Source organism: Plectropomus leopardus, chromosome 6 (assembly GCF_008729295.1).
Source record: "Plectropomus leopardus isolate mb chromosome 6, YSFRI_Pleo_2.0, whole genome shotgun sequence".
Taxonomy (NCBI): Eukaryota; Metazoa; Chordata; class Actinopteri; order Perciformes; family Serranidae; genus Plectropomus; species Plectropomus leopardus.
The window spans coordinates 14,257,178-14,270,347 of NC_056468.1; the positions used below are offsets into that span (position 1 = coordinate 14,257,178).

The 13,170-nt window shown below is 40.4% G+C and overlaps 1 protein-coding gene across 1 annotated transcript in view; it reads left to right on the forward strand.

Annotated features, from left to right (window-relative positions):
• trpm3 (transient receptor potential cation channel, subfamily M, member 3) overlaps positions 1-13,170 on the forward strand; it is a 159,550-nt gene that overhangs the window by 111,939 nt on the left and 34,441 nt on the right. The window contains exon 9 of the mRNA XM_042487953.1: positions 7,253-7,325. Within this exon, the coding sequence (XP_042343887.1) occupies positions 7,253-7,325 (73 nt within the window). The remainder of the gene's footprint in view (positions 1-7,252; positions 7,326-13,170) is intronic.

The following is a 13,170-nucleotide window of genomic DNA, read 5'->3' on the forward strand; positions in this document are numbered from 1 at the left end:
CATAGTAAACCTTTAACCTCAGTCACTTGATCATTTGTCAGTCACTGACCATCTGACTGAATACATTTTCACGTCTCAAATATGAACAAATGCTGAGGAACAACGAGATAAAAGTAGTGATTATTTTCATCCCTGGACTGAAGTTTCCCTTGAGTGAGGCCCTTAACCTCAACCACCACTCCAGTGTACCTGCACAGTGGCCAGCATATCAGACTGGGGTTGTACTGGGCAGCTTCCAAGTGTGTATGTGTGTGTGTTGAAGTGCAGATGTGATCAGTGCGTTCCTGCAAAAGAGCTTCCTCTCAGTGAAACCTCCCTGAATAGTTAAAGGTTAAAAAAAAAAAGATGAGGCCAAAACAAGTCTCTGAAGATGTTAAGCATGTTTTCTGGCCCCTACCCACTGCAACAGTTCACCATTCTTAGTTGGCAGGACCAGATTGCTAAACTTGTTTTTATCATGTTTTATCATGTATTATTAGCACACTTAAAAACAAACTAAACTAGGAGGGCAGTCGGAGAGCGCAGACCTCCACCAAGGCCCATAGTCCAGTCTTGTATGTTATGCAAATCTGTTGTAAGAATTAGATCTGTGGGAATGACGCCAAAATACGGTTGTGCCTGGCTGAAGCCTCATCATCTGTGTGTGTGTGTGTGTGTGTGTGTGCGTGCATGCATGCGTGCGTGCACAAATCATTGCTACAGTTATGGTGGTTTTACAGTTGTATCAGTTTTCCAATCAAGCCACTGTCCCTGAGTGCTCCATAACAACTGCTTTCTGCTCGAACTTTGAGCAGATACATTTGTCAGTCACCCCCAATTATTATTGAAGTTTACTTTCATCTATAGTTTTTCAAGATCTGCAGCATTTTTCTGTAAAGGCCAAATCTCCTCTCTTTCAGTGTTAGCAAAAGTGAAAAATAATTTGATTCATATCTGGTTTATAAATATAATGGGTTCATTCTTGGCCCATGGGACACCCATTACCTAAGATCAATGAAAATTGTGTTTCTTTTTCTTTCCCATAATTCTGCTAACAACATACACACACACACACACACACACAAAAAAAACCCAGTCTCAACCTGTAACACCCTTGGCAGAGGTTCTCACAAACACGGACCACAAAGCATCAAAAACAAGTCACAGGTTAAATATCTAGAACCCACAAGATTACTGTGTTTTTCTTTAATGCAACACTACTGTGTATGATTTTCAGTTTATTTCAATTGGTTGCTGCGATATTTACACTGGAGAATGAAAATGACTGACACAGCAGGGGAATATAAACATTTGTGTAACTTATGCTGTAATTACACTACGAGTGACACTGCAACAGGCTACAGGTCACTTTCAATGAAAGCTCGTGACATAAAGCTTCAAAGTTACGCCTGACACTTATCACTTCTGATAGGCATGGTGTGCTACAAATAAAGGTTGAGCTGACATCAACTTTTTTTAGAGGTCCAATGACAGGATGAGGCATCAACAAATCCTGTGCTTTTGTTTCTACCTTTACACACAGAGATGCAATTGGACAGTAAAATGTGATGTAAAAATAAATAAATAAAAAAGTCTGATGATTGTTAACAGGCGCTTCAGAGGTGACTCTGCGATAGTGTAGCTGGTCATGCTGTTGCCATGTCCCTCTTGAGAGATCTTAATGTCGTAGCTAATAACTGCTGTAGGGATCCAAAGAAAACTTCTTTCTATAGTACCTGTACTACAATCCCATTGCATTTATACACCTGTGTTTACTCCTGTATACTGAAGCCAAGTAGAGTCAAACTCATGTTAACATGCAGGTCAGGAGCAGGGTCACAGAACCGTAGTTTTGGCTCATTCATACTGGCAGCAGATGTGGGTTTATCCTGGGTCAGTGCAGCGGTCTGAAAGGGGTAAGTGTGTGAGAGAGAGACAATGAGGGTGTGTGTTTGTCTGTGTGCCAGTTTGCCTGTGCTTTTATTTTTCTGGCTCTGCAGCAGGAAAGCCGAAGAGTAGGAGGAAAAGAGAAAGACTAAAGGTGACTGGCTAGGATAATGTATGAGAGAGGGAGCGAGTGTGCCTGCTTAAGAGGGTGAAGAGAAAGAGGAAAGACTAAAGAAAGACTGTGTCTTACTTTTTCCTTATTTTCTGCATGTTGGTTTATTCATGTAGACATTTTGTGCTTCAGTTATTTCCCTGTTGCCTCGACTTTGTTTATCATACTGAGGGGCTGTTTATACTTTATATCAAGAGGCAATAAACTTGCAAACCTTAATGTGTGCATTTTGAAATGAATACATGGGTTTGCACCTCTTCTTTGTTGTCCTTGTTTTTCCTGCAGTGGAACTGGTAGTTGTTTTCATTCAACAATTTGAATGATTTTTTTAATATGTTGTTGTGAAGTCAGTTGGGCAATGAATTCTAAAACTGGGTAGTGCTGTTTGCAGCCACAAACAATAGCGCCAATTATTTGCTTTATGCTTTCGCTTGTTCTAATTTAGAAGTGTGCTGGATCATCTCCCAGTAAAAAATTACGGCCTGATACATGATAGATTTTCAGGTTCAAAGTCAGAGGGGGAAGGAAAGGGAAATAAATGCAAAGCTAATCAATGTATAATATGAAAAGTCTTGAGTTTAACTTAGAGGTATCGGATGTAAAGTGTATAGATGGTGTGTTATTCAGGTGCAATGAAAGGAGACACTTAAAGAAAGCATAGGCTACATTTATATCCATTTTTGTGCATGATAAGGGTATTTATACTTCTCATATATTAACATCACTTATCTTGTTTCTTTTATCCCTTCAACATAGAGGTGGAACAATTTCATATAAAGCACGCTGAAAAGACTACAAGGTGCGTGAGAACGAGTGCCTTTAAGTATCATTAAGGCTTGTTGTAGCTTTTTTATTTTTTGCTGTGTGAATCCAATTCTACGTCTAATTAAAGAGAAGTGCCTCTTTCTACTTCCCCCTCCCGCTCTCGCATTCCCTCATTCCTGCGCTCTTCATCTGTGATGGGGAAGGGCCAAGATGACTGTCCTGGTATCTTCCAGCTTTGTATGAATAATTGAGTCTAGAATAGTCCTTATATGTTTAATTCGGATTAAATATTGAAGAGGAACCACCAGCCCGCAATGTTCCTCCGCCTCCATGACAAGAGAAACTAAGAATGAGTAGGAGGAAGATGAGGAGAGAAAAAGAGTGACTTAAATGGACCATGAGAGAGGAAGGGAGCGGGGAGGGTGTGTGTGAGGGACAGATGGAGGGAGAGAGGGGGAGGAAATGAGACAAGAAGTAAGAGAAGGGAAACAAATGTGAGGAGCAAATGTGAAAATGAGGTACAATAAAGAGTCTGAGCCGCAAGCAGAGAAATATGCTTGAAGAGAGACAATTCCTGGTTATCAGCACAGCAGTTTATCAGTTTAAAATTTCATGAATAGATAAACTTATTTCTCCCTTCCCTCTACTTTGGCTGCCATGTTTAAGCCTGTTGGTTTATTCCAGAAAGTAATACTCATCTAAATATTTTATGCTCAAATTCCCACAGATTAGACCATTAGCAAAGCCTTGTCAGATCTGAAATGCTACCATTGTTAATGTATGGAGCGCGGAAGATGATTTGGAAACCTCCGTGGACAGTTGGTGTGTGTGTGTGTGGTGTGTCTTGTGGTACAGTATGCACATGTGGCAACATCAGCAGGGTCTTTGCCTGTTAAATGAAGATGAATGTTTTCCAATCAGCTTGGCTCACTGCAGCGTGAAGAGCAGTTTTCTGATCCTCTAAGCATGTAGCTTAGCGTTTCTGAAGATGCGGGAATCCTCCAACAGATCCCAGTCACACTGAGAAAAACTGCGCTGCCTCCTCCTTCCTCATCTCTTACACCAGTCTTGAATTCGTCAACACTAAATCTCCCTCCTTCTGTCTGCCTTTGATTTACACATGCTTCCTCTTCCCTGCTGTCTCACGTCTATCCTCCCTGATCCGTGTCTCCTCTCTTTTGCCTTTCCTTGTCATTCCCACTCCTTTCCTCTCTCCTCTGTTCTTGTCAGCAGAGCGATGGACTGTGACGGACACGAGTCCGTGCCCTGCCGCTTGCATGTTGACCCCTGAGGTGATGATTGTCAGTGTAGAGGCAGAGGATCGTCCAAAATAAATTCAGCATTTAAAGATGTTTTAAACTACAGTGTTAGCCAAGTACATTGAAAATGTAGTGTAAAATGGATGGCTGGGTTTATGAGCATGAGTAAAAAAAAGCTGTGTGGACCCTTTCGATAAACTTGTTTGCTCACAGTAAGTACGCAAAAGCACCTTTACTTGCACCAGAGGATGAAAACAGATAGTGGAGAAGCGGTCTGTTTACCTTTGGACAGACTTATTGATGACTCTCTGTGTGATCGTTGAGATTAAATTAGCAACCTTGCATTGTCATAGTGGCTGTGTTGAGTAGCCTCTGTGTTACACAGCCTTAATGATAACAGGTAGCAAATATCCACAGGGGTCACCTTGGAGGGGTGATAAAAGGGAGGGAAGAGGGAGGAAGCGGGACGAGATGAGAGGGGGAGGGAGATGCCAGTAGGAGGCTGTTGTGAGATTAGTGGTTGCAGGTGGGTAGAGTGGGCGCAGAAAGATGATGGGTGGAGGAAAGAAAGAGGAGGTAGGGGTGGAGAGGCCTGGAGAGAAAAGAGAGAATAGATACAAAGGTGAGCGTCTTCTATAATCATCATCTTTCGTCTATCATACTGTCATCCATCTTTAGTCCTGAGGACAGCCAAGAACCTCTGTGTGCGTGCATGCGTGCGTGCGTGCGTGCCTGCGTGCGTGCGTGCCTGCGTGCGTGTGTGTGTAGAGGAGTTCTCCATTCAGCTATAATGATAACTACAGGATGTAATGAACAAGTGGCCAGAACAGAACTCTGTACTGATTAGGTGAAATTCAGCTCACACATGAGCACGCTCTTCAAAATGATAGAGTGGCTATTTCTTAAACTGCTCTTGTTAGAAAATCAAGTTAACCTTTCAGAGTCATTACGTAAGAGCACACAAGACAAATCGCTCTCTTAAAGGTTCTTTACACAACATTCAGAGCATTAATTTAGTGGCCAAAAATGATTTGCTTTGAAAAGATTAAGTGGAGTAAGTCAGTGCTACATTTTGGACACCCCAGTAAAAAAAAATCTGGACACAACACTACTGTAGCTATTATTTAGTATTTCATTATTGTAGTTGGTTTAGATTTTAATTATTAAGGGAATGTATTAAAAGTGTTTTGTTTTTATTCATTGTTATATATTGACATATATTTTAAACGTTAAAAGGTAATGAATAGTTCAATTTCAAGTTGAAATTTGCCTTTGGAAAACAGCTGTTATTTGATCGAGTTGATCATCATTTTGTAAAAGTATTGATTAAAGCACAGTTTAGGCACACATACTGCTGCAAAAGTATCGTTTAAGATCCAGTACCAGAAAAAAAAAACTATACCCAACCCTAACTGCTGATGTTTTGTTAAACAACGTTTTGTTTAAGCACTGTTCACACTACAAGCACCATTAGCCACTAGCCACCAGCTTAGCCACCTCCATGTTGAGAGCCGTGTGCAGAATAATCTGGGGCTCAGGCCCCAGATCACAGATATGCTCTGAATGTTGTATACAGTTCTGTAAACACACCTCCTTAAACACACACACTCACTTGGTTAGATCACAGAATTGTATGTGTGTTCAGCAGATGGCTCCCTAAATGTGTTGTTAACATCTATTAGAGTGATGGCTGAGATGCATTCTAGCACATAATAATCCAGCCACTGGCCGCACCATTTAGACACACACACACACACACACACACACACACACACACACGCACACAACCAAACATAACACTGTAACTTAACTTAGAGAAGCACATGAACACATTACACACTGCACCAGCGACTCATTAATGTCCTAGCTCATGAAGTCTTCAATCGATACCTTCACATCCCATTGCACTCCTATTTCACCTGGAGAAAGACCTTCTGATTACACCGACTGATAGTGACCACCACACACACACACACACACACACAAAGGCGCACACATACTTTGATGCTCCCCGTATTATTGATTGCATTTGCAATGCATGACCCAGGTCTAAGGCGTTACATGATGTCACGTTCCTCAATTCGCTCTTATGAAAGAGCCAACACGTCATCAGCATATGGCGTGCAAATGACGAATGAGCCAACATAATAGATACTGTAGATCATCAGTGTGAATTGAATTACTTTTCTGCATTTAGATTGTGTTAAAAAAAAGAAGGAGATTAGGGAAGAAAGAGGAGGGATAGGCCACAATGTTGCAGCATCGCCCAGGGGAAAGGAGCAGCAGCAAAGCCCGCAGATTCCCAGAGCTCTACGAAAGAAGCCATTTAATGGGGGGAGATGGGAAGGGAGATGGGCTGCAGGGAGGTGGGAGGAGATGGATGGGTGTATGGAAGGATTAGAGGAATAGCTCGTCAGGCATTCAGAACACGCTTTCTCCCTTACACTCCTCCCACAAGGTGCCCTTCATGCATGCACACATACAAGCATGTACACCCGCACACATGGTAACATCGTAATGCGTGCACGTGTTTAACAGAGAAAAGAGATCCAGAAAAACTGCCCCATTTCTCAGATTTCCTTCTCAGTGGACTTCGGCTTTCATCAATAGCACCATTCGTTCATCTCACTACGGATATAAAAAAATGCAGCTTAAAGACATATCAGACCTCACAGACAGAGACCTGAACTGGCCTCAGAGTAAAATAATCTGCTGAAAACCTAATCCAAAAAAATGTTTGACATTGCAAAAGAAAAAGAACATAATGGTCTGTAATATTGGAGAGCATAATTAGTTCATATTCATTTGATCTCTCTCTTTGTGATGTTTTTACTCTCGTTCCTGTCGGTTGCCTTCCCGGTGAATGTCTTCATTTCCTCCCCGCAGTGAACAAGCTGTATGTGAGAGTTTTGTGCAAAAGACACAAGAGAGGACGGATGAGAGCCTGGAGAGGAGATACAGTACATTACATCAGAGTAATACCTCTCCTCTCCTCCTGCACCTCAGCGTTTCTACTGAAGCTGTTTAGTCCAGCAAATAAGAGCACTCTCTCTGAGGATGTGACTGAATTTTTTATGCTATAGCCCTGATGCATTCAAACAAACAACAATAGAAGTGATGGAGTTTGGCTTGTATAGAATTAAAGAACCTCTTCTCACTCTTTGTCTCTGTCTCTCTCATTGTCTCTCAGATAACAGTTTTCCGGATGGGTTCGGAGGGTCATCAGGACATTGACCTTGCCATCCTTACTGCACTACTCAAAGGTGGGTGTGTGCATATATGTGTGTGTGCTGGAGCATGAATGTACAGTATAAGTGGCTTCCACTTCACTGTCGCCCTCCAGGGATGTTGTTATTTGGGAGTTTCTGTACATAAAAGGAGGATGATATCGTTTCAGAAAGCATTCCTCTCACTGTCCCAGTTTAGGTGCATGATAGAAGCACCCAAATATGTTTTTACTTTTGTTGTTCATAGCTCAGGAATAAAACATAGACATCTGTGCCAATTTTTTTCTCTCTCTCTTAAAGCTCCATTAAGCGATTTGTGATCACTGCAGGGCAGGAAGAAGGGCAGCATTGACTCTTGTTTTATATTAGCTTATTAACAATTGCCTTATTACAGTTTTAGCAGAAATGGAGTGTCACAGGTGTGGAGTCCTCTTTTCACTGCCTGCCTAATACAAGTCAAGTATTCACTACTACTGAATCCACTCACTCCTGGCTCTTTTTGCCTTACTAAATATTTGACTTCCTCCAGCATGTGTGACATTTGTTTTTGACAAGACATAAAGTTTTGATTTGTAAGCTACTTCATATTTATTGTACATCTAACTCTTAGCAAGAAAGAATATTAGTGTATTCCGCAAAACATCAAACCATTCCTTCAAAATGTGATAAATGAGGCTGTAGCTTGAAGCCGTTTCAGACAAGCTTGCAGTGAGTTCAGCTTCCCTACTTAATATGTTAATATATCCCTGATATCACAACAACACCTGCAGAATAATCAATTAGCATGAACACAGCTGCTCATTAACTGTCTGGCCAGAGACAAGTAATTACAGGAAGACACTTACAGTTACCAATGAATTATGATAAGTCCTGTGTCTTTTCATTCGGCTCTTTTGAAGTATATATATTTCAGTTAAATTTGCATTTATTTATAAAAATGAATTCCCCTTGAGGTCAACTACCACTTTTGAAAGGGACACATGGCCTAACTATATGCTAATATGCCACATCAGCATCTTATTTCTCAGAACTACCGACCCTGTCACCTAGAGATTACATTTGTGTGTTACTTAACTCTTTTTTTTTTTAAATTACATTGTTTTGGCAACGTAATTTCTGCCTGGGTTATGTTCACCAGAACTTTGGGTATGTGTCCAGACTTCTGTCTTAGGTTTAGGCAACAAAAGCTCTGTGGTTGAGGTGAGGAAAAGGTTGCGATTTTGGTTAATTATTAATAAAATCTACACTAATCCTTACAGTGTGGCCAGCATCCCAAAGTTCAAGTTTATTACCTTTGCAAGGAGCATACACGTAATGGTATGCAGCCATCAATTGGCATTACAGTTGCTGCGGACAAGCAAGTAGCGATTTAAAGGCTGATATCTATCTAAATTTCCCGCTCCATATATCACACTATAATGTACAGAATAACCAATCTGTGTGGTAACAGCAGCACGGACATAAAGCATGACACAGTAAGAAATAGAATGAGACATACAATGAGCAGAGGCTGCAATTCTTATACTGTAAGTAATTGTTATGCATTTAGCAAAAGGGCAATGAATTGGACCAAATTGAGTTACAAAAATTGAAAATTCCTCAAGTGCAAACACAGCAATTAAACTCAGCCACCTCATCCTATTTCCCACTTCAGTGTTTCCCATGCCACCTCCTTTACACGCACGCACGCACACACACACACACACACACACACACACACACAGGATTCACAGATCCATACTTCGATTGGTTGCTCAGTGGCATATATTGATCATGCTTGCTCTTGCCTCCTCATGGAATACTACGCTGCCCTCACCAGAGTTTGCTTGCATGCTCTCGCTGTATATGATTGACTATCTCAGGAATCACTCCTCAAAGGAACATTTCATTCCACAGAGACTAAACAAGTGAGTTTGGAGAGTGCGCGTGAAAAGAGGAACGTGCTTTACATGATTTATGTGTTGCAGTCGAGATGTATGATTTCTGCGGCACATGCATCACTCCCTGAGCTCCGTCTTCGTCTCAGACTCCTGCTATTACTTTCTCTGTGCACACACGTCTCACTCGTGTATTCTGTCGACTCCATCCGTCATTTCTGTTCACTTTTTTATCCCCCTTCTATTCATTTCAGTTCTCACTGTGATAGGAGTGACATGTGGAGGAATGAGTGAAGGGCGCAATTGAAATCAAAGACAGAGAAAACAAAATAGCACAAAGGAAATGAAAAGGAGGAGATCATAAAAGTGAAGGGATGAGAGGGGAATACTGAGAAAAGGGGCAAGAAATGCTTTATGGTAAACAGCACGAGGGTCATTTTACATGCAAGTCTCATTCTGCGGCTGACTGAATGAGACGCGTTAAAGCTTTTAGTGTAAAATAAAATCAGTCACATCCTGCCTGAGAGCTTTTTAAAACACTGGATTAGACTCTTTTGCTGAACAACTAAGCTACTGCCTGAAGCTCAACAAGGCACAGCACAGTCAGGGATACACAGTGAGGGGAGAACAGAAGCAATAGGAACAAAAAAAAAAGCAGAATAAATGGAGTGAGTATGTGTGAGTGTGTGTGTGAGAGAGATTTAGAGAAGTGGGAACAGGAGGGAAACCACAGCTAAAGACACATGGTGTAACAGAGGGGAGTTTAGAGTAATTGATGGTCCGCTGTCTGAAGTAGTCAATATCTTGAAGATTGGGTCTATAAAGTCAGTTGGCTGCAGCTCAACCTCCCTGCAGGCAGGCTAAGTGAAACCACAGGCCTTTGATAAAGCAAGGCCGCCCTGTCTTTTAATATACACATATCTCCACTAAAGCTCGTATTAGTGGGCTCTGCATCTTATTAGCAGGGCTGTATCTGAACTTACACCAGAAAGCTCCAGTAATGCCTCACAGGCCTTTAAGGTGGTGTAAAGTGATGATTCTTCTGTGCTTATTAAAAATAACACAGTCTTGTCTACACACACAGGATTATTATTCTACTTTATATTGCACTGGAATTCTCTCAAGTCCGCAATGAATCGCCTTATATTTCTCATTTTGGTTAACTCCTCCCAGTGTGCAGGTGAATTATTAATGTGAACAGCAGTCTGCAGTTTCCAGTAAGATCTTACTGGTCAACAGTGTTTTAGGAATGCCAATAAAACAGTGAATAGCTATAAATACTTTATTACTGCAATATTCAACAGTATTTTTTACAGTGAAGATGTTTTACATTAGATTTTACAGCCCTTATCTGTTCTGAATAGCCAGGTTTGGTTTTGAAATGGTATTGGTATTTGGTATTTTATTCTCTCTGTCCCTGTCTCATTTTGTGCTGCCTTTGAATTTCCTGTCCATTAGATGAAGAGGACCTATTATGCTTATATTTTAGGTTCATACTTGTATTTTGGGTTTCTAGTAGAACATGTTTCCATGTTTTAATGTTTAAAAAAACAAAAAAAGGCTTCATTTTTCCTCATATTGTCTGTGCTGGCACATCGGTATTCACCCACTGTCTGAGAGGGCTCTTTAAGCCCCCGCTTAAAAAAGCCTCTATTCTGCTCCAAATGGTCAGCGTGTCTAAGTCTTCCATATCTCTGCGGCTCTGCACCGTAATTGCAGCTGGAAAATCACTCTAACTGGGCATTGTGGCATTTTTTAACTGTGAAAAATCTCCATTAAGAGCTTCTAAATACAACATGATTCAGCAGGAATCTCATCCAAAATTGGGGAGAAATTAACATACATTTCCCTGATGTTAGCATGTAGCTTCATGTGTAAGCTACATAATGTAAACATTTGCAGTAGCGTGCCTGGAGCTGTTGACTATATAGAGAAATCTGGCACACCATAACATCATATTGTGGCCATAGTTGGCAAAATGTTGGAAACAAATTGTTCAGTATAATAGGAAGCCTGAGGTTTTTGCTCACTCGGGTGACTTCAGCATACCTGATCACTGAAAATTTTGGCCCATTTAATATGACCATCCTTCATTGTAACACTATATATATGACATATTATGGAAAAGCAGAGTAGGTCCTCTTTAGAATGTATTTATTCTAATAAATATTGTATCACTGTTGTCTGTGGTCCTGTAAAAAAAATACAAACAGTAAGCACTATTACTGTACATACTGGGGCCCCATTGCAAGTGGCTAAACTAAATATTTATGCAGAAATAATTATAGGGCTTTTTAAATTCTATTTATTTATGTTGTAATCAGGATAGGTCCCATTAAGACTGTCAAGGTAGTCCTAGCCAAGATAGGTAGGAGCACAAGATAAAAACAAGTACGTATAAGCAAACACAAAACAGACGGACTGACAATTATACAGTAATACAATTTAAGACATTGCAGTGAACAAAGTGCAGTGCAAGCCATGTATCGAGTGTGTCACTTTGAGCCATGATTCTGTCATCCGGTCTTTTAAAATGGATTTAAGTGCATTCAAAGAAATCAAATCATAGAGTTTTAAACTGCCCTCCAGTATTAGGATGCTGAGTATCAAAAGGCCCATTTCCCACTCTGTATGAACTTTTGGTACAGACATATAAAGTCCTGTGACTGCAGAGAATACTGTGAAATATAAGGATAAAGATTAGATGCAAGCAGCTCAAGAATTGCATTGTGTATGAAAAACTATAAAAGTATACAAGTGTGTTTGACTGCTGGTTTCCAGTGCAGGCCAGCCTACCCGAGTTTAAAGCTCGCAGTGGTGAGTCAAGGCTTTACAGTTCATGATGAATTAAAAGAAAGCACGCAAAGCTTTATCAATAATACACAATGCCTGAGCAGAGACATGCATATATAAAAGATTCCAGGTGAAAAAGTAAAATTTTAAAAGGAAGACACCAAACAAACAAAGCAGCCCTTCCTGCATTGCAAGTGTTTCAGCAGATTAACAACCACCAATCTGTCCTTTAGCAAACATCCCTGACATGCAGCAGCGCTATCAGAGCGATGACAGAAGTAGAGATGAGAGAAAAAGATGAAGGCCGTCTTTCAGATATGCCATACAAGACTTTTATTTTATCCTTATATGTCAGTGTGCCCTTGAATCTTTTTTTTTTTCTCTAGTTCGTCCAGTATTACATTAGGCAAATCAGATCAGACTCTCCAGAATGCCTCTTTTCTTTTATTTATCTTTCTTCATCGCCTTAATATTCTTTTCTTCTTGTATATGTACGTAAATGTAGTTTTTTTTTCTTCTTCTACACTTATTACGTCATGTTGATTTTACTGAAGGACGAGAGCAGTGTATATGATGTTCATGTACGCATCAAATCAAAAGAACACAGTTTGTATTCCACATTTTATGCAGGGGTGAGATGGAGCGTTAAATGAAGTGATACATCAAACACTCAGCTGTCGTTGTCTGATGAGAAGACATCTTGTTCTCTACAGACACACAGAGAGAAAAAGGCAGTAACTGGCAGGCTAGTAAAGAAAAGCAAAGATCCACCAAGCCTGAAGTTAGATGAAGCCCCTGCAGCTCACAACAGAAGCCCTTCAACCTCTGCATCCATGAAGGAGTTCGCTGTTATTAGTGGGCAGCAGCAGCTCCATAACTATCAAGTGCAACACAAATTAAAAGATTAGATAAAAACAAACAAAAGCTGCAAATTAGTACATTTTTTTACTTGAAATAATGCTGAACAATTACAGAAGCTGCAACCAAACCACATATATACAATATTATCAGTTCCTGCTGTAGAAAAGCATTGTTTTTTATTCATCTATAAAGCTTTGATGCAGATGTTTCCATTTTCCATTTTATTCCTTTTAACTCACTCATACTCACGTAATCTTGATACCCTCTCACAGAACAGGTTGTTCCTCCACGTTCAATTAATCAGGACTGATCTCAGAAAATGTCTTTCTCTTAAGGTCCACCTTATACTG